This window comes from Hypanus sabinus, chromosome 5 (assembly GCF_030144855.1).
Source record: "Hypanus sabinus isolate sHypSab1 chromosome 5, sHypSab1.hap1, whole genome shotgun sequence".
Taxonomy (NCBI): Eukaryota; Metazoa; Chordata; class Chondrichthyes; order Myliobatiformes; family Dasyatidae; genus Hypanus; species Hypanus sabinus.
The window spans coordinates 162,522,537-162,547,735 of NC_082710.1; the positions used below are offsets into that span (position 1 = coordinate 162,522,537).

A 25,199-nucleotide genomic window follows, 5' to 3' on the forward strand; every position below is an offset into this window, starting at 1 on the left:
CTTCGAACATGGAATGGAGACTTAGACTCTGCTTGGCCCCGAATTTCCCCACCTTCCTGTTCCTGAACAACGTAAGTGTTTACTAATTACTGCACTTAAAAAAAATAACAGAACAGCCCTCAAAATTGACGTCGGCTCAGGTGACCCAGTCCCTGGTGCCCCAAGCACCAGAAATTGCTTCAGTCTGTCCATCACTCCCCAATACTGCCTTGAGACCTTCCATCACATCACCCTCTCGCTGTTCAAACTCGAAGGATGTAATCTCTGCTCATAATTTAAATCCTTAGTAAATCTACATTGACATCACACAGAAGTCAAAATACATCTTCCTAGCCTGGGCCCCAGTATTGCTCTCAGTTCTCCAGCTGTGATCACACCAGGGGTTTGTCTGGCTGTGAGACAACTCTTACCACCCCCCCACCCCCGTCCTCCAGTGGCACAACCCTTACCCCCACCCCACCCCCGTGCTCCAGTGGCACAACCCTTACCACCCCCCCACCGACGTGCTCCAGTGGCACAACCCTCACCCCCACCCCCGTGCTCCAGTGGCACAACCCTTACCACCCCCCCACCCCCGTGCTCCAGTGGCACAACCCTTACCCCCACCGCCCCCCCCAACTCCAGTGGCACAACCCTTACCCCCACCCCCGTGCTCCAGTGGCACAACCCTCACCCCCACCCCCGTGCTCCAGTGGCACAACCCTCACCCCCACCCCCGTGCTCCAGTGGCACAACCCTTACCCCCACCCCCGTGCTCCAGTGGCACAACCCTTACCCCCACCCCCATGCTCCAGTGGCACAACCCTTACCACCCCCCCACCCCCATGCTCCAGTGGCACAACCCTCACCCCCACCCCCGTGCTCCAGTGGCACAACCCTCACCCCCACCCCCGTGCTCCAGTGGCACAACCCTCACCCCCACCCCCGTGCTCCAGTGGCACAACCCTTACCCCCACCGCCCCCCCAACTCCAGTGGCACAACCCTTACCCCCACCCCCGTGCTCCAGTGGCACAACCCTTACCCCCACCCCCGTGCTCCAGTGGCACAACCCTTACCCCCACCGCCCCCCCCAACTCCAGTGCTCCGGATCCGAAGCCAGCATCCATTAGCTGCTTTGATGATCCCCTGTAGCTGTTTTGGACGCTTTAGTGATCAGTGAACCTCCCCTCCCCCACCTCTCAAGGGCTATCGGATTGATATTTACCATTAGAAACCACTCTGCTCTATCCTTTCTAAGTCTAATTTGAATGCCAGTGATTAAATATGCTTTGCCAAACACCTCCGCTCCATCCACTAAAAGCGAATCTTCCTGGTGGCCAAATATTTTAATTCCAATTCCCATTCCTGTTCTGACATGTTAGTCCATGGCTTCCTCTTGAGCCACCTTACATTCCGTCTGTGTGGCCTCCAACCCGATGGCATGAATATCCATTTCTCCTTCCAATAATTACCCCCCTTCCCTCTTCTTCTACTCCCCACTCTGGCCTCTGACACCCCTCACCAGCCTGTTATCTCCGCCTGGGTCCCTTCTTCTTTCTCCTATGGTCTACCCTCCTCTCCAGCCTTTTATCTTTCCTGCCCACCTGGCACCACCAATCACCTTCCAGCTATCCGCCTTCCCCTCACCCCACCTCTGTATTCTGGCATCTTCCCGCATCCCGCTTCCTTTCCAGTCCCGAAGAAGCGCCTTGGCTCGAAACATCGACTATCTATTCATTTCCATAGATGCTGCCAGACCCGCTGAGTTCCTCCAGCATCTTGTGTGTGTTGATTTGGATTTCCAGCATCTGCAGTCTCTCTCATGTTAATGACATCCATTTGCCATAGTTTTGAACATTTGCCCGGTCTAACCATCTCTCTCTCTCTCTCTCTCTCTCTTTGCTTTAATATTGCCATTCATCACTCTTACGATGTCACATTTCTCTGTGCCAATGGTGAACTTGCTGCAGCCATTGTTATCATAGATAGGAGGGGTAAACCTGAACGTATTTCGGTCGATCGCCTTAAACCGGCCGAACAAGATTTGGGGATTCCGCTACCACGCCCCTGGTGTCAGGACCTGACCATGAGTGTGTCAACACACCTCTGGACGAGCCCGAGTAACTAACGGGTGGAAACACATGCATAATTCACAACCAACGGCATTGAGTTCGGGATTCACTTTAAGAGGCTGGTCTGACGTTTTAATTCATGTGCTTTATGTTCTCTGTGGTTAACATAAAGGAGTTGCTACGGAAAATGCCTCTGTCGTTTCATCAACGAAAACATTCATTTACGATCTAAAGGGCTTTTAGGGGTAATTTAGCGTCCATTTGAAAAACAAGTTGTGAGGTTTTTTTCTCAAATTCTCTTTGACAACCCTATACACCAATTCATCTCTGCCACAGGAGTAAAATAATACTGCATAACTGGTGACGTGTCCGCCCTGGCCTGGAGAAGGTTCGACTTTATCATTAGTGTATCGTTTGCCTTTGCAGCGGCCGTTTCCGCTTTGTGTGCCTGGTGCCGAAGCTTAATCTGCCGGCACTGGGGAATAATTGTTGTAAACAATTCCCTGTGACAGCGCTCAGAACGGTGGTCACCGAGAAAGCTACCCGGGACTATTACAGGAACGTACAGGAACTTGGCCATTTGTGGAACGGAGTAAAGGGGAGAGGAGACGGTGTTGTAGTTTACGTTTGGTCGGTCGGGGCTCGATCAGGGGATTTCACAACTGATGCTCCCTATTGAGAGTGTATAATGTGCGACGGGCCATGAACGTTTGAACGCATCCCGCCCGCACTGTTGGTGTCTCCTAATGATCAACACATCCTATTTCCTTATGCACCCAACCCCACCCCCCACCCCCGAAGAGTCCGCTATCGCGCAGTTGCTTTCCCGTCCTCCCCGCCTATCACACACGCACTCACCCCACGGTCCCCCTCTCCTTGCTTTTTCATCAGATTGCTGTCCTAGAGCCATCTCTATTTCCTGAGGAGACTGAGATCCTTTAACATCTGCCGGACAATGCTGAGGATGTTCTACGAGTCTGTGGCGGCCAGTGCTATCATGTTTGCTGTTGTGTGCTGGGGCAGCAGGCTGAGGGTAGCAGACACCAACAGAATCAACAAACTCATTTGTAAGGCCAGTGATGTTGTGGGAGTGGAACTGGACTCTCTGACAGTGGTGTCTGAAAAGAGGATGCTGTCCAAGTTGCATGCCATCTTGGACAACAACTCCATCCACTCCATAATGTACTGGTTAGGCACAGGAGTACATTCAGCCAGAGACTCATTCCACCGAGATGTAACACTGAGCGTCATAGGAAGTCATTCCTACCTGTGACCATCAAACTTTACAACTCCTCCCTCGGAGTGTTAGACACCCTGAGCCAATAGGCTGGTCCTGGACTTATTTCCACTTGGCATAAATAACTTATTATTATTTAATTATTTATGGTTTTATATTGCTCTATTTCTTCACTGTTCTTGGTGTGGCTGTAATGAAACACAATTTCCCTTGGGATCTATAAAGTATGTTTGTCTGTATATGTTTCTATCCTTGGAAAGGAGGATTAAGGAAAACCCAAAGGCATTTTATACCTATATTAACATCAAGAGGCTGGAAAGAGACAGAGTAGGATTACATGAGGACAAAGGAAGAAATTTCTGCCTGGATCCTGAGGATAAAGGGAAGGTACTTAATGAGTAGTCTCCAACCTGATGGCATGAATATTGATTTCTCATTCTGTTAATTTTTTTCCTGACCCCATACCCTCTTTTATTCTCTGCTCTGGCCCTTTATCTCTTCTCACCTGCCTATCACTTCCCCCTGGGTCCACTCCTCCTTCCCTTTCTCCTGTGATCCATCCTATCAGATTCCTTCTTCTCCAATCCTTTATCTTTTCCACCCACCTGGTTCCACCCATCACCCTCCATCCAGCCTCCTTCCCCCCCAAACCTTTCCAGACCTGAAGAAGAGTTTCAGGCCCAAAACATGGACTTTATTTATTTCCATAGATGTTTGCTGAGTTCCTCCAGCACTTTGTGTGTGTTGCTTTGCATTCCCAGCATCTGCACATTCTCTCGTGATAATGACATCTATTTGCTGTAGTTTTGAACATTTGCTCGGACTAATCCTCTCTCTTTTTGCTTTAATATCGCCATTGACAGCACTTATGACATCACATTTCTCTGCCAATGGTGAGCTTGGTGGTGCGTCTTTTTATTCCAACACTTCAGTCAATCTGACAGAAAGCTGTAGTGCCAACACAGCTCCTTGTCTGACACCATTAACCTCATCCTGTCACTGTAAGCACCTGAAAATGACCTTCACTGCTTCCTGCCGCTGGCTGTGGGGTCCAGGACTGCAGGTGCTGGTAGTCCAGGTAAAGTGACTCACAATTACCAACTCATTCCATTCTAACAATCCAGCAGACAACAACTGTGACCATTTTCATTGAAATAGAAATCATTTTGTGCACCTACCTTCACTGCTAATCCAGCAAATGAGGGTAATGAAGATTGCCACAAGCAACGCAACATTACAGATAAACAGGCCCAGCAACCAACTTCTGAGGTTCTTCAGTCCTACAAGGAAACAATCAAGAACAGTCAAAATGTGAGATCCACACAAATGATTTAACACAGGAATCAACGGTGAAAGTTTTCCAAATAGGGATGGCATCCAGGTTTGGTCAGGCTGTTGGCGGAGAGGCAACCTGACCAGTTTAAAAACAGACCAGTTCAGTGTCCCCTCTAATCTGAAATGGCCAGTGTGTGCAAAGATCTTGTACTCTGCAATTTTTGCCCAGTGACAACGTGTGCACTGAATAACTTCTTCAATAAAAACAGTATAATTCAGCCAGTTCTAAAATCTGCAGACAAATCTTCGCAAAGTCCATGTTACAACACCGTCTGCATCAGAAACCACAAAATTGTGTATGATCGTGAAGTATCACAATTTCGTGATATTCGTTAAAGTAGAGGGCGACAACCTTTCGTGTGCAGTTTAAATTCCTTTGTGCACTAGTAGGAAATGATTTGTGCACACGCACCTTAGAGGGAGCACTGGACCACATGACAGTCTATGGAATTGGAATTGGTGCAGAGAGCTCATTGAGACTTACAGCAAGTGAAGAATCTGTACAGACAAAACACACTTCTGTGAAACAGCTTATATTTGACACTTTGTGTAATCTCATTATCCGCTGGCTGTGGATATGAAAAAGACAGATTTGCTGGAATCCAGTGCCCAGAGGAGGAAAGAGCTCCATATGAATCAGCTCTGCCGTTTATCCCAATAATTTTGTTTTGCAAGAATAACCCTCCCTAGCCACTGTGCTGAAATTACACTGTTCTGAGTATGAAATCTTTTCCAATGCCAAGAATTGGAACATTACCGAAGTCAGATGCTCTGAGGAAATGGCAGGTGTTCTGGTCCAGAATGTAAATACGGTGCAGGCTGAACTATCCGAGTGCAGGGACACTTCACGTAGAAAGAGTAAAAGTTGCCCAAGGAGTCCAGGGATAACTGGTGACCCACATATAAGGATACATCACCACACATCTCTCCTTCACTTGGTTCTTTGTTCAATTCATTCGGCTGTTGGTCCAGCATTTGTCGATTCTCATCATGTGCCCCAGAAAGTGATGCTGTTACCTTTTGCTCTGCTCCCTTCCCCTATTCCAGTCCACTTCAAATCCCCCCTTCCGGAAAAGATTCCCTCTCCGATCCCTTCCCATGATATTTTCAAATTTCCAGCCACACCCTCTAAAAACCTCTGAATTTCCAGTTTTTGTTGAAATGGTTTCTCTCTTCAGCCTGGTGAAAAAATACAAAAGCTGAATACTTGTTAAATTCTGAGACACTGAAAGTTGAGGGTGTCGAATGGGACCGGGATCTCCTTGTACATAATCACCAAAAGCTAACGTGTAGGTAGAGCCGGCAATTAGAAAGGCAAACAGCACATTGTCCTTCCTTATGAGAAAAAAATCAGTTCAGGAGTAGAGATACCTGACTCCGAATGCATAGATTTATTATATATAATGAGCTGCATCGGGAATATTGTAAAAACAAGAGATTCTGCAGATGCTGGAAATCCAGAGCAAGTGCTGGAAGACCTCAGCAGGTCAGGCAGTATCTATTAAAAGGAATAAACAACCAAGACCAGTTCTGATGAAGGATCTCAGCCCAAAGTTCGACTGTTTATTCCTCTCCATTGATGCAACCTGACCTGCTGAGCTCCTCCACCATTTTTCTGTGTGTTGCTCAAGGTTTCATTTCTCTGATGAAGGAAGGACACACTTGTCATATAACAGGAGTGAACAAGACTTCATCAGATTCATTGCTGAAAGGGTTTATCGTTCAGACGGTAATGCTTCCCCTGGCCACAGAGCTGCAAAATAAGCAGTCACAGTGTTACGAAATGGGGCAACACAATTAACACTGAAAGAAGGAACTGTCTCAATCAGAGGGTAGTGAACTTGTGGAATTCTCTACCAAAGGAGACAGGTCACGGAATAAAGTACAGTCGGATTCAGATTCAGTTTATTGTCATTTAGAAACCACAAATGCAATGCAGTTAAAAAATGAGACAACGTTCCTCCAGAATGATATCATAAAAGCACATGATAAAACAGACTACAGAAAATCCACATAACGATTGGCAATCCCCAATCAGAGAGGCTGCTGCGTATTAATATTGCGCTATCATCTTAGCGTGTTTCCCAGAAAGGAGCTCCACAGCCACTAGACAAAACAAGACCAAAAACTAAAGCTACAAGACCTGCACAAAACCACATAGTTACAACAGTGCAAACAATAACATAATTGATAAAAAGCAGACCATCAGCACAGTAAAAATAGTCCAAAGATGTTAAAAGACTATAAGTTTGAAAGAAACCATCAAAGTTTTCACAAGTCCTCAGGGTCCTGATTGACTCGTCATCCCACACCGGCAGCAGAAGGGAATACCCCCGCTATGGACTTCCACAGCGCCGCCTGACTCAGCCTCACAGACACAGCACACAATGAAAGCCACCTGACTGCAGTGGACTCCGAGTCCGTTGAACCTCCAAGCTGACGACCATCCTCTCCGGCACTGCTTCTCCGAGCACCAACCTTTGCCGAGCATATTAGGACGCCCCTGCCAACAGCCATCGGCAACGCGACCCCGAGGACTGGGGGCCTGTTCTTCCCAGCAGAGTCCCGGACCTCACAGCAGCAGCAGCAACGAAGAAGGTCTTCCTGGAGATTTCCCGATGTTCCTCCTTGCTCCCACGTCCGTTATGATTGCGCACGGCACCCAGCTTCACAAGTAACAGATAATCAGCTCCAGAGTGGCCGCTGCAAGCTGCGTCGTGCCGCCATCTTATCCGCAAATTCCGCATGCGTGAATTCAACCAACCGCAAATCGCGAAAACCTGGAAATGCTCTTCCAGTACTTGTTGTTCAAGCACATACAGACTTTTTTTCTTGTCATTATTCCATAAAGAATGCAGTATAACAACTATTTTACATAGAATTTACATTGTATTAGGTATTCTAAGTAATCTAGAGATGATTTAAAGTATACGGAGAGATGTGCGTGGGTTATCGTGGATCGGGATTGAAAAAAGTTCTCTTACTAATTAACAGGTATATCCGGTATTATTTAGCGTCAGTTAGTCAAATGTTTGTCTTACCATACAGTATATATTTTACCTTTCTATGCATATAAAACACTGAAGAACGTAGTTTCATTGCTGGGCTCAGGAATGGCCTGAGTTCGATCCAGTGACAGATCACTCCCGAGTGCACTCTCCACCATGCCGGGTTGATGTGGAGGATCAAAAACCCAAAACCCCAAAACCCAATGATTAGACCACTGTGTTGCTTTGCTTTCATCGGGGCAGAGCCTTTCTCACTTTATCCTTTAAAATTGTTCCGATCATTGACCGACGTAGCCTAACGCTTTTCCATTGACCGATGGCGTTTCACCTCTTTCCGATTGCTTTATTATTTCCACTTTATTTTCAATCGTGATTACTTTCGTGAACAGAAACACTGCGGATTCAGAGCTCTGACGCCGGGTCCTACTGTGCACCTCACTGAGACACGTTAAATAAGGTATCGGGTTCCGCTGGGTCCTAAGGTCCACCGTATTTAGACAGGTTGAATAAGGGACTTGAGTATCTGCGAATTCTGGTATCCCTGAGGGGTCCCAGAACCAATCCCTTGCGGATAAGGAGGGCCGACTATACATAGTAAATATCTTAACTCAGTTTCTTGGTTTAACATCTGTCTGGTGAAGGGGCTCTCAATAGTTAACATGACCAGGAAGCCACAGAGACTTAGGGCACAAACCCCTTAATAAATGACACGAAACACAGACTGGTGTCATTTGGCAGAATTCCAGGTTCTTGAGTGAGGTTCTTGAATATTTGGAACCATGGATTGTTTATGATCTAGGCAGAAACTGGAAGCAGGGTTTTCCCAGCTGACAGCTACTGGTGTTGAAAGACACAGGATTAAAAGATACTCCAAAGTTTTAAAGAAATAGCAAGGACAGAAGGGAAATGAGTACAAGACCTGAGGGAGCCAAGCCTATCCCACACACACATTGCACCCCAATCAGGATGAGGCACCTTTCTGTCACTCCTTACCACCTAAACTTACTCAACATTGGAAGAAAATTCAACATGATTTGTCAAACACAAATGATTTGAGACTCCCTCTTTTCCTAAATGCCTCTCTGGAGTTGGGTCAGAGGTGACTTGTGCATCATTCCAGCTGTTCTGTGTTACCACAGAGGACCATTTCACATCTGGGCAAAAGTGGACAACTCTATCCCATAGATCACAGGGACTGTTGGGAAGAATGCCTGGTCCTGTTCCTTTGCCGTCTTGCTTGTGGAACACAGATCGGTACCACACAGGAACAGGCCCTTCGGCCCACAATGCAGCTGTCCACTGTGATGGGTATTTAAATTAATCCCACCTGCCCGCACATGGTCTACATCCCTCCATTCCCTCTCTGTTCATTTGTCTGTCTAAATGCTTGTTAAAATTAATCAAAGTTTACTTAGAGAAGCCTGTGTGTTTATACTTAAATGCTAATTAGCCAATGATAGGTACCTTTGTCAAATTCCAGCTTCCAGCTGTGCTGAAGAACACCATCAATAAGAAACAATGAAGAAATCATCAGTTCGATGATCGACAGAGTTATAACTGCGATGTCCACAGGGGGAAAGCCTGCAATTAAAATAGATTTAAACCATGAAACTGGACACTGGAGAAATGACCGCAAAGGCTGCTGATTGTGGCAATGAATAAATTGTTGCCCTTAACTCCTGCAGGGAGGTGAATGTGCTAACCCCTGCTCAGCCTCACGCCCTGTGATTTCAGATCTTCTTCTTCCTCTTCTTCTTTCTCTCTCTCCCCCTCTCCCCCTCCCTCCCTCCCTCTGAGGGGTGTTGACAAGATACTGAATTGTAATACCAGCCAGCAGCATACAATTGATAAGATCCATTCATCTGCCTCGTGGGTCTCCTAATTTCACCACTGGCTGCTTCTTTGGGTGTTGGTGTGGCCAGATGGGATTAGCACAGTTGGGTGCCTGCTGGTCTGCATGGACATAGTGGGCCAAATGGCCTGTTTCCATTTTGTACATCTACAACTGGAGTCAGATGTTGACTCAACACTGGGTTTAAGTTCCTTCATACTTTGTCACCTGATTTCTTCCATTTCTTTCATCGGGATGAGGTCTGGTAATTGTGTCAGTATTTTCTGTGTGCCGTGCACCATTGTCCCTTTTGGAGGATACGCTTCAAGTCTTTCCAGAGTCGGGTTTATGTTGTTTTGTGGCTGCAGTACTCTGCAATACATAATAGTTTCTGTGGCACCGCTCCTTGAAGATGTCTTCGAAACCATGGAGGCTATAGTACCTGTGATGGAGTTTCTTTCAATCTTGCGCAGTAGGGAACCCCCTTCCCCCTCCCCTGCTCTACCCGATGTTAATGCCAAGGGGCCTGAGACGTTTACACAGTACTGTATTTGTAACCTGAAACAGAGAGTGAGTTTGAAAATCTGGTGGGAGCAGAGGATGTTGGGAATGGTGAGGGTGGAACATCATGAAAGGGGTGTGGGACAAATGACAGAGAAGGAGCATGGTGGGGGTGGGGTGTTGTTGGCATAGGTGCTGACACCAGGCAAGGTCATTTGATTCTAAACAATTCTTTTACTGATCGATACAGAATGTCTCTCTGGTACTTCCCGCACCCTCCCCTCTCCCTTCCCCTTTTTCCCAACCACGGTTGCTCTCACTCTGCCTCCTTCCCACTGTCAGTCCAAAACAGAGACTCAAATCAGAATCAGGTATGTCATCAATCACGTGTCATGAATTGTTTTTCTTTGCGGCAGCAGTACAGTGCAATGTATAAAATTACTACAATACTGTGAAAAGTCCTGCACCTCTTTCCTGACGGTAGTGGGACAAGGAGATGAAAGAGTAGGTGATAACGGATCATCAACAAAGCTCGGGCCCTTCATGTACAATGCTCCCGGTAAAAATTAGCTTCTGTACTACGCAATGATACAGCCAGACAGGACATTCTTGATGCTGCTTCTGTGGAAAGTTGTTGGAATTGGGGCATGTTTCAAGAGTTGATGCTGCTGTGCCTTCTTGATCCATCATGGAACTTTATGCTCTTCACTCTCTCCATAGCAGTGCAAAGAAGGCATACGAGACCTTTGCTTTATAAAACAACTTATTAGGGTGCGATGCTCGACTATGAGTGGATGCACACAGAACAAATTCTAGCTTTTCAGATGACACAAAACCTGGAGATGCCTTGAACTGGGGCTAATACATTTCAAGGAGACAGAGACAGGCTGCTGGAGTGGGCAGGTAGGTGCAAAAGAAATTTAATGCCAAGAATACGTTCCATTTCTGGTGGGAAGAAGAGGTCGCTACATACACCAGAGCATGCAACTCTAAATAGGGCACCACGCTCTCACTGTCACCATGAAGCAATGACAATGAAGTTCTTTTCTGCTCTAAAGAGAAAGATCTGGGATATACTAACAAAGGTTGTTGAAAGTGGCTAAGCAAATTGAGGAAATGTCTAAAATCACGCAGGTTACTGGTCTCTATAATTTGAGTGTAAGGTGAGGAATGTTACAAGCGATGTTAATAAAAGATATTCTTGGTACCAGACTTTAATAACTACTGTGCATGAATGCTTTGGAGCAGGTGCAGAATAAGTTGTGGAATGAACTTGAGTAAGTGAGCAGAGGGTAGAAGCTGTGTTTATTTGACTTGGAACAGAGGAAGTTGCAAGAGGATCTGAAAGAGGGATTTTAAAACTTGAAGAGTAGAACAGCAGATGGAAAAGGTCATGAGTTAGAGAGAAATAATTGACAAGAGAAGCAAAGCTGGCTAGAGCCTGCACTGAATTCGGTTCAGACTGAAACAGATTCAACTGTAGTGTTGAAAGGAGAGCCATTAACATGTATGAAAGAAAAGAATTTGAAGGGCCATGGATAAAGGGCAGGGGAACGGAATAAATAAACTGCTCTGACAAAGAGACAATACAGATCTGATGGACAATATGGCCTCTTGCTGCCCTGTCACCTTTCCGTGAACCTTAATTCTCTGCTGCTGTAGTAATCAGCACAGGGTGCATTCTAAATCCCACCAATCCCAGCTAACCACAAGGTTTAGACACAAAATGTCATACATAAATTAAACTCACCGTGAATAGTCAGGGTGTAGTCTGTCTGGATGGAGCTGACAGGATTGGTTGCCACACAAGTGTACATTCCACAGTCACGTCTTGAAGCCTTCAGGAACACAAGAGTCCTGTTACCGTCTGTCAGCTGGTATGGCTGGGAGATTTCCCCTCCGTCTTTCCGCCATTGATACTGGTGAGGATCTCCACTGACGTTACAGATGAGCTGGATGGTGGAACCACAACTGAGGGATGTGGAGTTGGAAAATATCAAAGCTTCAACCAGCTTCTCTGAAAGGAAAGAAATGTTGATTAATGAACTGCAATCACTTCCACAGATCTCACTCTGACTTTGGACCAAATGTGTTTGAATGAAGGGATTTGCTTTCATGCAACAGGTTTGCACTGCCAAGGAGTTCACACCCAGCATGCTTGGAAAACATAGAAAGTGCAAATAAGAGAAAATCTGCAGAGGCTGGAAATCCAAGCAACACACAAGTGCCGGAGGCACTCAGTAGGCACTCACTTTATTATTGAAGTAAACAACTCTGAAATTCTTCAATTCTCTGGGTAGCAATGAAACCAAGAAAGAAAGGCAGCATGATCATCAACCCTCAAATAGCACCCCCCCCCCCACAAAAAACAAAAGTAGAACAGGCACATTGATCCCCAAATTCCTCCTCCCACATAAAAACCAAGCAAAACAGAACTAGCACATCGACTCCTAAATCCTTCCTCCTTCTCAAAAACCAAATGAAATGGGGATCATGCACATCGACCCCCAAAACCTCCACCCCGCACAAAATCCGAGCAAAATGTATCAGGCACGTCGACCCCCAAACCCTCCTCCCCACACAAAAACCGAGCAAAACAGATCAGGCACATCGACCCCCAAGTTCCCCCACCCTGCACAAGAAAACAAAAATGAGAAGGTTAGGCAGGAAAAAAAACAGAAAATAAAAACTATAAGACTGAAAAATAAACTTTATAGCCCAAGTCCACAACCAAAATGCAGAAAACCTGGGCAACACTGTCCACAGCAGCAAACTCCCCCCTCTGGTAGCGTGGTGAAGTAGAAGCAGCAAGCACATCAAACGTAGTTTCTGTCAATGGGTTGGCAATCTAGGATTCAATTCCCTTCTTGTTCCAAATTAAATGCTTCTTAAATGAAGGAACTGTGGGGCCTCTTCTTAAAGAAATCAATCTCCGAGGGATGCAAGTGCCAGTGGATTTACAAATACCTGGTCCCTAGAATGCTTACTAACTCTGCCATGGATGGTCCCAAGTTCGGGCACAGGGCTAGCAATTCCATCCCAGAGCTACAGAAACACCACAGAAGCTCTGAAGTCCTCATCCCTGGAACTGAAAGGATCTTAACTGAGAAGGCATATGAAGATGGGCTAAACCTGAAGACAACTTGAGAGTCCAGCACAGGACGGAGGCTGGACTTAAGTAACAATGTTAATTAATCACAACATGTGGGTAGAAATCACCTTTGAGGAGATCCAATATCGACTGACTGGTTGGATCAAGGGATATTTTTGTTATGATCTGACACATCGACCCCAAAATTCTTCCTCCTACATAAAAACCAAGCAAAACAGCATTGGACAAAAGGTAATAGCTAACTATTTCTACACTGTTTAAGGAACTCCTCATCCATGATGTGTAACCTTAGAATAGTATATAGTGATTAGGTGTCACAACGATCATTGTCGGAGTGGACAGAGTTAGGGAGGTGATTTTAAGGCTTTAACTCTTCAAGGATACAGTGAGGAGAAGCTGTGAAAAACAGTGAGGAGAAGCTCCAGTCAGAAAATGTGAAAAACAAAAGCTGCAGATAGGGTTTCTTTTTCATTTTCTCACCTTCTTCACATTTGCTCAGCTCAAACAGTAGAGATCCCTGGCAGGATAATTGAATGCTCCTCCTGTGGGATGTGGGAAGGCAGGGAGACCTCCAGTGTCCCTGACAACTACACCTGTGAGAAATGCTTCCAGCTGCAGCTTCGAACCATCCGTGTTAAGGAGTTGGAGCGGGAAATGGAAGAGCTCCGGATCATTCGGGAGGCTGAGGGGGTGATAGATAAGACATATAGAGAGGTAGTTACACCCAAGGTGCAGGACACAGGAAACTAGGTGACAGTCAGGAAGGGGAAAGGGTAAAGGAGCCAGTGCAGAGTACCCCTGAGGCCACCCCCTGAACAACATGTATACCACTTTGGAGAAAAGTCACAGCAGTCAGGTCTCTGGCACTGAGTCTGGTTCTGTGAATCAGAAAAGAAGGGGAAAGAAGCAGCATGCTGTTGCTGATAGGAGATTCATTAGTTAGAGGAACAGAAAGGAGGTTCTGTGGGCGAGAATGAGGTTTCTGGATGGTATGTTGCCTCCCAGGTGTTAGGTTCTGGGACAGCTTGAATCAAGTCCTCAACATTCTCAAGTGGGAGGGTGAACAGTCAGAGGTTGTAGTCTATGTAAGTACCAATGACATGGGTAAGACAGGTGACAATATTTTGCATAGAGAGTTCAGGGAATTAGTTGCTAAGGAGCAGGACCTCCAGGGTTATGATCTCACGATTGCTACCTGTGCCATGTGCTAGTGAGGCTAGAACTAGGGAGAATATATAGTTTAACACGTTGCTAAGGAGTTGGTGTAGGAGAGAGGGCATAAGATTTTCAGATCATCGGGCTCTCTTCCAGGGAAGGTGGGACCTGTACAGGTGGGATGGTTAGCACCGGAACTGGAAGGGTCTAACATCCTGGTGGGAAAGTTTGCTAGTGCTGAATAGTGAGGATTAAAGTAGACTTGCAGGGGGATGGGAACCAGAGGGCCAAATCAGTTAGTGGAGAGGCTGTGATGTTCCTCAAAGTCAGGAATCAAAAGATTGAACATGGTACAACTAGTGTTCTGAGCTGTAGGTACTTCCATGCAAGAAGTATCATAGGAGAGGGAGATGAGCTCAGGGCATGGATCAACACCTGGAATTATGATATTGTAGCCATCAGTGAGACTTGCTGCAGAAGGGGCAGGACTGGCATCTCAATATTCAGGGGTCCCATTGTTTTACATGTGACAGAGTGGGATTACTAGTCAGGGAAAACGTCACAGCAGTACTCCATCAGGACAGACAGAAGAGTTCATCTATTGATCAAGAAAGGTATGATCCTGTTAATGGGCTTAGTCCTAGGGATTTAGAAGAACAAATCTGTAGAGATCAGAAATTGGTGCCAGAAACATAATGTTATAGTAGGTGATTTTAATTTTACACATGACTGGGAATCCCATACTGTGAAAGGACTAGATGGGATAGTGTTTGTCAAATGTGTTGAGGGAAGTTTCCTTCATCAGTAGAAAGAAGATCCAATGAGAGTGTGTGATACTGGATCTGTTAGGGACTGAGACAAGACAGGTGACAGAAGTTTGTATAGAGGAACACATTCTAACCAGTGACCACAATGCCATTAGTTTCAAAGTAAACATGTGAGAAGACAGGTCCGGTCTGTGGGTTGAGATTCTAAATTTGAGTAAGGCCAGTTCTGATGGTGTCAGAAATTATCTGCCAGTGTGGTTTGGGACAGGCTGTTTTCTGGCAAAGTTTTCAGGCTGTTTACTTGGTCAGCAGGGAGGCCTTCAAAAGCAAAACTGTGAGAGTACCATAGGTTTCAATAGGTACACGTAATGTCAGGGAAATGTATATAATATGCATCCTGAAATTCTTTTTCTTTGCAAACATCCACGAAAACAGAGGAGTGACCCAAAGAACCTTGTATGTGCCTGTTGAAATAAAAGGTAAAGATTACATGTGCTGGGAGCCTTGGTTTTCAAGAGATATTGAGGCTCTGGTTATGAAAAAAAGTGCATAGCAGGTATGGACAAGTAGGAACAAATGAGGTGCTTATGGAGTGCAAGAAATGCCAGAAAACAGTTAAGAAACAGAACAGGAGGGCTAAAGGAAGACATGAAATTGCTCTAGCAGACAAGGTGAAGGAGAATCATAAGTCTACAGATATGTTAAGAGCAGAAGGATTGCAAGGGCCAGAATTGATCCTCCGGAAGACAAAAATGCTAATCCATGTGTGGAGCCAAAACAGATGTAGGAGATCTAAAATATTTTTTTTGCATCTGTGTTTACTCAGGAGATGGACACAGAGATGATAGAAGTGAGCCAAAGTGATATCAACTTCAATGACCCTGCAGATCACACAGGAGGAGGTGTTTGCCACCAAGGCGCATCAGGGTGGCTGATGAGGGGAAACTTCTTCACTCAGAAGGCCCTGAGTGTGGAATGAGCTGACAGCACAGGTGGTGTGTGTGAGCTTGATTTCAACGTTTGAGGGAAGTTTGTTTACGTGCAAGGAAGGTAGGGGTATGGAGGGCTATGTTGATAGGAGCAGGCAGTTTAAATGGTTTCAGCATGGACTAGATGGGCCAAAGGGATTGTTTGTGTTGTACTTCTCTATGACTCTATGTCATTAAGCTGATGGTATAATAATTACTGTACATTGTTCTGTCATCTCAGAGCACTGTATCTGGGTGACTTGCTTGCATATCACTTTAATATAAAGGTGAACAGGATAGCTTGTTTCATCTCATTGTTACAGGGTGTTGCAGAGGATTTGGCATTTTAAATGAGGCACTATTATTTTAGAGCTTGTTCTCGCTGTCAGTTACATTTTATCAGCCAGCCTCTATGGTTCTTCCTCAATCATTCAGCTTCCTGGGGAGTTCAATTCACAGTTCACAATGAGAGGTCAAATAAAGAGGTTAATGGGATCAGTAGTGGAGATTGTGTCAAGTTTGGTGTGCAGTGTACCATTCAGCTAGGTGTTCTAATATACAGTAACAAACTACAACAAAATCAAACTGGACCAAATTATAAATCAAACACGAGGAAATCTGCAGTTGCTGGAAATTCAAACAACACAGACAAAATGCTGGTGGAACACAGCAGGCCAGGCAGCATCTATAGGAGAAGCACTGTCGACATTTCGGGCCGAGACCCTTCGTCAAATTATAATCTTGTTTATTACTTGTAAGGGAAGTCTACCTCCATACGTTAGGTTGTTGGTAGGTGGCTTAAATCTTACAGCTGAATATAGACCATTTTTATATGTTGTGGTGAACTGCCTGTCTGGACACGCCCCTGCTGACTGCTCCTGTGGCTCCTCCCACAGGCCCCTGTATAAAGGCGATCTGAGGCCTGACGCTCGGCCTCAGTCTCCAGGACATAGTATGATGGACACTCACTCCTGGTTCCTTCTTCCAGTCAATAAAAGCCGATATCTCGCCTTACGTCTCAGTGTGAGTTATTGATGGTGCATCAGTTTTATTGACTGGAAACCGTTTTGCGTCCGGACCGGTTGGATTTGGACCCTCAAGACCCTGACGCAGTTCTCGCTTTTGAACACTGGCTGGCATGCTTCCAATCGTACTTGGAGGAGGTTCATGCAACTGAACCCGCCGTTATGCACAGAATTCTACTCTCGAGGGTCACCCCCAAAGTTTACTCCATTATCCGGGACCTGCCGACCTACGATGGGGCACTGGATACCCTCAAAAGACAGTACCTGCGGCCAGTGAACACCGTCTACGCAAGACATCTTTTAGCTACCTGGCAACAGCGGCCTGGCGAATCGTGCGCTGAGTTTCTCCGAGCACTACAGACACTCGTCCGACTTTGTGACTGCAAGACACTCACGGCAGAACAGCATGCGGAGCTGCTGGTGCGAGACGCTTTTGTGACGGGACTGAGGTCAGTGTACGTGCACCAGCGACTGCTGGAAAATGCCGACCTTACCTTACGCTCGGCGATCGGAACGGCCAACGCTCTGGAAGCTGCTTTGCATAATGCTGACGCTGTCCAGTCGCGCGATTCCCCGCCGGTTCCGTGGACACCTCAGACCCTGCCACCGGTGGCTCCTGCGAGCGAATTCGCCAACGCCGCTGCCAGTCGCGGTTCCACGAGCTCCCCGAACCCGACCACAGCGGCAGCCTGTCAGAAGCCTGTGCTTTGTTATTTCTGTGGCCATAAAAAACACCCTTGACAATGCTGTCCAGCGCGAGAAGCGACCTGCTCCAGCTGCGGAAAGCGGGGCCATTTCGCCAAGGTCTGTAAGTCTCAACCTCGAGCGGAGTACAGCGCTGTGGGTGAGCCATGGGGGCCGCCATCTTGCATGCCTGGATGTGGGCGGCCATCTTTGTCGGCGTCAGCACGCCCCGCCCCCAACCCTCCGATGCTTACTGGGTACCCCGGATGTGGGCGGCCATCTTTGTCGGCGTCAGCACGCCCCGCCCCCGACCCTCCGATGCTTACCGGGTACCCCGGATGTGGGCGGCCATCTTTGTCGGCATCAGCATGCCCTGCCCCCGACCCTCCAATGCTGACCAGGCACCCCGACGGCGATTCAACCCTGGCCACTGTAACCCTCGACCAAAGCGCCCCACACCAGCTTGCAAGGTCCATGATGGACATCCGGGTGGAGGGGCACAGGACTAGATACCTGTTTGACACGGGCAGCACTGGGAGTTTTATTCACCCGGACACAGTGCAACGCTGCGGACTTGCAACGCGGCCGGTAAGTCGGAGGTTCCATTTGGCTTCTGGGTCACAGTCCGCAGACATCCGGGCGGGTTGTGTAGCGACTTTGGTGGTGCAAGGCACAGAATATCGGAACTTTGAGCTGCTGGTCATGCCTAATCTGTGCGCACCTGTGCTATTGGGGCTGGACTTCCAGAGCCATCTCGAAAGTGTGACTATGGTATATGACAGGCCCCTCCCACCATTCACTGTCAGGAATCCTCAGTTTTGTGGGACTTCTTCACATACCCCGCTACTGACCACACACACACACACGGGCACACACATCCCATCCAGAACCCGGCTGACAGCTGCGCTACCGACACTTGCAGCCTCTCCACTCTCAAGGTCCCTCCCCCACCGCTGTTCGCCAACCTGACCCCTGACTGTAAGCCTGTGGCAACTAAAAGCAGGAGGTACAGTGCGGGGGACAGGGCCTTCATTCAGTCGGAGGTACAGTGGCTGCTCAGGGAGGGGATCATTGAGCCAAGCTCAAGCCCTTGGAGGGCCCAGGTGGTTGTTGTTCGGACTGGGCAGAAAAATAGGATGGTGGTGGACTATAGTCAAACCATCAATAGGTTCACACAGCTTGACGCGTACCCCCTACCCCGCATCGCGGATATGGTCAACCAGATTGCTCAGTACAAGGTGTACTCGACAATAGATCTGAAATCCGCTTATCACCAGCTCCCCATCTGCCCAGAGGACCGCCCCTACACCGCCTTCGAGGCAGGCGGCAGGCTCTATCACTTCCTGCGCGTCCCTTTCGGTGTCACGAATGGTGTCTCTGTCTTCCAGAGGGAAATGGACCGGATGGTGGACCAGTACCAACTGCAGGCCACATTTCCCTATCTGGATAACATCACCATCTGTGGTCACGACAGGCCAGATCACGACGCCAACCTCCAACGATTTCTCCAAGTGGCCGCAGCTCTGAGCCTTACTTATAACAGGGACAAGTGTGTGTTTGGAACCACCCGCCTTGCTATACTTGGGTATGTCGTGGAAAACGGGGTTATTGGCCCTGATCCTGAACGTATGCGCCCCCTGTTAGAACTCCCTCTTCCCACCACTCTCAAGGCCCTCAGACGGTGCCTGGGTTTTTTTTCCTATTACGCCCAATGGGTCCCCCATTACGCAGACAAGGCACGCCCCCTGGTCAAGTCTACCTCATTTCCCCTCTCTGCTGAGGCCCGCGCGGCCTTCAGCTGCATTAAAGAGGACATTGCTAAAGCTACGATGCATGCGGTGGACGAGACCGCTCCCTTCCAAGTGGAGTGTGACGCCTCTGATTTTGCTGTGGCTGCTACCCTCAATCAGGAAGGCAGACCAGTAGCATTCTTTTCTCGCACCCTCCGAGGCTCCGAAATTCGGCACTCCGCGGTGGAGAAAGAAGCCCAGGCCATAGTGGAGGCTGTTAGGCACTGGAGGCACTATCTCGCTGGCAAAAGGTTCACCTTGCTGACCGACCAGCGCTTGGTTGTGTTCATGTTCAGCAACCAACAGTGGGGCAAGATCAAAAATGATAAGATTTTGCGGTGGAGAATAGAACTCTCCACCTACACCTATGATATCCTGTACCAGCCTGGCAGACTCAATGAGCCCCCTGATGCCCTATCCCGGGGAACATGTGCTAGCACACAGCTCGACCAGCTGTACACCCTTCATGCACAACTTTGCCATCCGGGGGTCACCCAATTTTACCATTCTGTGAAAGCTCGGAACCTGCCATACTCCCTGGAGGACATCAGGACAATGACCAGGGACTGCCAAATTTGCGCTGAGTGCAAACCGCACTTCAACCGTCCTGACACGGCACAATTTGTCAAGGCCACCCGCCCTTTTGAACGACTGAGTGTTGACTTTAAGGGCCCCCTTCCCTCCACTGACCGCAATGTCTATTTTCTCAGTGTTATCGACGAGTACTCACGGTTCCCCTTTGCCATCCCCTGCCCCGACACCACTGCCACGTCCGTCATAAAAGCCCTGCGCCAGCTCTTCACTCTGTTTGGGTATCCCTGCTATATCCACAGCGACGGAGGGTCCTCCTTTATGAGTGACGAGCTGCGCCAGTACCTGCTAGCTAGGGGCATTGCTACCAGTTGGACCACGAGTTATAATCCCCGGGGTAATGGCCAGGTGGAGCGGGAGAATGCCACAGTGTGGAAGACCACACTTTTAGCCCTTAAGTCAAAAGGGTTGCCGGTCTCTTGATGGCAGGAGGTCCTCCCTGAGGCACTGCACTCTATCCGCTCTCTGTTATATACGTCCACCAATGCCACCCCTCACGAACGCCTATTCTCTTTTCCCAGGAAGTCTGTCACTGGGACCACCCTACCAGTTTGGCTGACGTCCCCGGGGCCAGTGCTGCTCCGGAAACATGTGAGGAGCAATAGATACTCCCCGCTGGTAGAGAGGGTTCACCTTCTACATGCGAACCCCCAGTATGCTTACGTGGTCTTACCTGATGGGCGGGAGGACACGGTCTCCATCCGCGACCTGGCACCCGCAGGTGCAGCAGACCACTACCCTGAAGGCTCTCCGGTAACTATGAACCCTGCACCAGAGGTGACACCGTGCTCACCAGGCCCTACACAGACTCCTCACGACACTTATATACCGGGCGTTTCGTACACATTTATACCAGGCGCCTCACACATGCGTGAGGGATCACCAGCGCCTAGTGGGCAGGAATAAGCGCAACCTCCGTCCCCTGTGCAATCACCAATGTCGCCGGCATCCATGCGATCACAGCCGGTGCTACGTAGATCGCAGCGACAGATTCGCACCTGATAGACTTGACCTGTAAGAAACTTCGCCACATGGGGGCTCTTTTAAACAAAGGGGGGGGGGGGTGAATGTGGTGAACTGCCTGTCTGGACACGCCCCTGCTGACTGCTCCTGTGGCTCCTCCCACAGGCCCCTGTATAAAGGCGATCTGAGGCCTGACGCTTGGCCTCAGTCTCCAGGACATAGTATGATGGTCACTCACTCCTGGTTCCTTCTTCCAGTCAATAAAAGCCGATATCTCGCCTTACGTCTCAGTGTGAGTTATTGATGGTGCATCATATGTTTACAGAGTCCAGTAATTCATCAACATTATGTCTTGGAGGTTGTTTGAGGACTGACGAAGGGTCTCGGCCTAAAACATCGACAGTGCTTCTTCCTATAGATGCTGCCTGGCCTGCTGTGTTCCACCAGCATTTTGTGCGTGGGGCCTATTTGCTGTTTTTTTTGCAGTCCAGCCTGTCACTTTATTGCACTTAGAAAACTCATCCATTTGTCCAGTAGGAGCTGCACACTTAATAATCACAACCTATTTAGGCTCACGGAATGCTACCAATAAGTTTCATATGTACACTGAATTTTTTTTGATAGGGACCCCACCTTCCAGGTCAAAAATCCCTTCATTTCCAGGGCGTAACACGAGTCAGTATAAATATTGGCAGTCTGGCCTCCAGCAAGTATACAAACCCTAGTGAGTTCGAAGATCTCTGCTTGTCGTGCAGGAAGTAAACACGGGAAGTGCTGCTGCCTCCACAACATGGGTGAGGGAAATAATTACATATCCTGCCCATGGTTTTCCCACATTGTTACAAAAAGCCAAGCCATCAACTATTTTCCAAGGAATCTCAAATGCCAAATCACTGTCAAAACTCTTGAGTAGTGTCACTTATGCTCTATAAGAGAAAGCAGTCCTGTTAGTAAAGCAACTTTTAGGGTTGCACCCAAAATAATCCAACCTTTCCAAAATCGTTAATTTCAGATTTTCAATTTAACTGTCTATCAAAGATCAATTTCCCAAATGCCCATTTCCCTCTGAAATGAGATGTATGGATTTCCAATTCCTTAACCCGAATTCCACATAACCAGTCTGGAACCCGGGTTTCTGCAAAATCAATTACGTGGAAACAAATAAAGAAATAAAGAAACACCAACCAAAATGCACAGACAGAACAAAAAAATCCATCTTTTTACTGTTCGTCCTTCAGATCCTCCACAATATTGGTCACCAACCCACTGATCACGATCGACCAGTCGATCTTTGAGACTTTCCCAGTAGATCCCGAAAAATAAATACACAAATACTGTCGAGAGATTGTTTCCAGGTTGCGTGGTTTTAGTTCCGTTCTTTCTGCCCAGTGCGCATGCGTGTAGCTCCCCCCCCCCCCATACTACACTGTGTAATTCAGTGGTCCCCAACCACCGGGCTGGTCAGCTACACCTTCCCTCATTCCCTGTCAGCCCACTGTTGAACTTGCACTCGAGGTCATCAGTCGCTTAAACGCAGTGATACCCTCACGCCGGGGATCACTGTTTGGCCTCGGGCAGCCAGTGGGAAGTGCCGTCGCTACTGGCCTGGAGCGCGGCCTCTAAACCTGTTTAGCACATCGACTGTTCGCAGGGAACCTGGTGCTAAAATATTCGCCGATGGCCTAATTCGGGCTCAGCATTTCGTAAGTATCGGAGCAGCTACCTCGCTGCGATCTACTGAATCAAACTTTTGTCGGCCGATAGATCCTGGGGGGGGGGGGGGGCGCTCCCTGTTGCACACCTCGCTCGCTCTGTCCGGACTGCAACTGCCGCGGCCCTGGCATGGGGACCTCCGGCCCTGAGCTTGTCCTCTCACCCCACCCAGGACCAGCCACACCTGGCCAAGGCATCTGGCGGCGGGCGGGTGGGAGGCTGGAGTTCGGGCCGGGAGGCTGTCCGAGGCAATGAATCCCTCAAAACGGCTTTGTTACCTTGAGTCCAAGCACCCAGCACTTAAAGGCAATCGCGTTGAGTTTTGTGAGCAGTACGGGACAGAAGCTAAGTGTCGAGAGCCGCGAAATTGCGGAATAAACTGGACATAAGGAACCTGCTTTGAGTATCACTGTATTCCCGTTGTGTTTGACACCTCCCCCCCTCCACCGTCGGCCAGTCCACAAGAATATTGTCAATATTAAACCGGTCTGCAGTGCATAAAAGGGTGGGACCCCTTGGTGTTCATACATTATTCTCCGGGTTGCTGGGTTTTACTTCCGGTCTTTTCTGCCCCGGTGCGCATGCGTGTAACTAATCGATCTGGGGTCGATCTTGCCTTGAACTAAGGCCGAGGTAGGAGATGTTGGGCTTAAAAAGGTTGGTGACCACTAGTCTACAAGTAACTGCAAAACTAAATAAATAGTTAATTCTCACTGTGAAAACCTTTCACCCATTTTACAAAGAACAAGGGGCTGCATGCTGCTGCTTGGGGCCCAGGCTCATTAACATATTTTAAAACATATTTTACTCTGGAGTAAAATATTTCACTTGATCACCTTTTGAACTGAAACACAAGATTAATTAAAACTTTTTCCCAATATCCATTGAGCAAACACAGAACAGCCTTTGCCCTCGCTCCCTCTTTTGTGAACTCACATGCGTCCACTCTTTACACAATTAAAAAGTGCAAACCATCCATACTTTACACCATGTCAGAAAATCTCTTGTTCCTAACGGTTAAACCATCGCCAAAATATTCAGTTAGAATAAAAAAAACTAAATAATATTATTTTATTAATAGAATTTGATTGATATTTACAAATATTTTATTAATAGCAATTAATAAATAACAATGAGAAATTAAAGAGTGGTGAGAGTAGACATACGACCACTAGAAAATGTAGCTGGAGAAATAATAACAGGACAAGGAGACGGCAGATAAACTAAATGAGTATTTTTCATCAGTCTTCACTGTGGAAGACACTTAACAATGTGCCAGATGTGGGAGGGTGTGAGGGAGTACCACAGGGGCCAGTCATTAATGAACCTGAGCAGTCTATTCCATGGGATGGTAGGGTATATCACAGCTATGGTGGCTGACATTCTACCGGGCGAAGCAACCCAGAAACAACCACATATCCTGTTGTGAACGATAAATTGCGTCATCACAAACAAGTGCAATACTCACCAAAGAGGAGCAATTGGATTGTTTGCAGCTCTTGGTCATTGACAGTGAAGCTGTAAGCTCCCTCGTCACCGGCTTCTAATCTGTTCACTACCAGAGAGCCGTTGGACGGATTAAACTGCAAACGGGACTTGAACTGTTCACTGGGCTCTGCCCACCTCGCGTAATGTGGGATGTGATGTAAAATGGTGAGAGGGCTTCTGTGGCTGGCAACGAATATCCAAAGAATTTCACTTTTGTTGAGATCAACTCTGACTTTAGGATCCAGTAAAACTGATGAACCAAGGGCTCCGACCAATTCTTCTTTGTCTGATTAGGGTAAGAAGAGAAAATGTAACCATTTAAACTGGTGACAGTCATGAAACTTTAAAAAAAAGCAAATGGAAGGCTACAGCAAGTGTACATTACTGGGAAAAGCACTGTGAAGTGACACACTGGCTATGTGAGACAGACAGACAGACATACTTTATTAATCCCGAGGGAAATTGGGTTTTGTTACAGTCGCACCAACCAAGAATAGAGTAGAAATATAACAAAATAAAACCATAAATAATTAAATGATAATAATAAATTATGCCAAGTGGAAACCAGTCCAGGACCCGCCTATTGGCTCAGGGTGTCTGACACTCCGAGGGAGGAGTTGTAAAGTTTGATGGCCACAGGTAGGAATGACTTCCTATGACGCTCAGTGTTACATCTCGGTGGAATGAGTCTCTGGCTGAATGTACTCCTGTGCCTAACCAGTACATTATGGAGTGGATGGGAGACATTGTCCAAGAGGTGAGTGCAGTTTGCAGTATATAAACTTCATATTATAGACAAAGTATCTTTATAACTTATATAACTTTATAACAACACAAAGGTCACACCATTTTGACCATGAGTGTGTTACAGCCAAAGCTACTCATGACTGCTTTATTCATCCTGAAAGAACTTAAAGATTCAGTTTGCCGAGTCAGCCCTCGGTGATATAAACAGCTCTGCCAAATCTGCACCAAGTTA

At 47.4% G+C, this 25,199-nt stretch overlaps 1 protein-coding gene across 1 annotated transcript in view; it reads right to left on the reverse strand.

Annotated features, from left to right (window-relative positions):
* Positions 1-25,199, reverse strand: part of LOC132394521 (uncharacterized) — a 52,764-nt gene that overhangs the window by 23,531 nt on the left and 4,034 nt on the right. The window contains exons 2-6 of the mRNA XM_059970790.1: positions 24,201-24,506; positions 13,184-13,270; positions 11,715-11,981; positions 9,097-9,213; positions 4,468-4,569 (exon numbers count right to left, since the gene is read on the reverse strand). Coding sequence (XP_059826773.1) covers positions 4,468-4,569; positions 9,097-9,213; positions 11,715-11,981; positions 13,184-13,270; positions 24,201-24,506 — 879 coding nt within the window. The remainder of the gene's footprint in view (positions 1-4,467; positions 4,570-9,096; positions 9,214-11,714; positions 11,982-13,183; positions 13,271-24,200; positions 24,507-25,199) is intronic.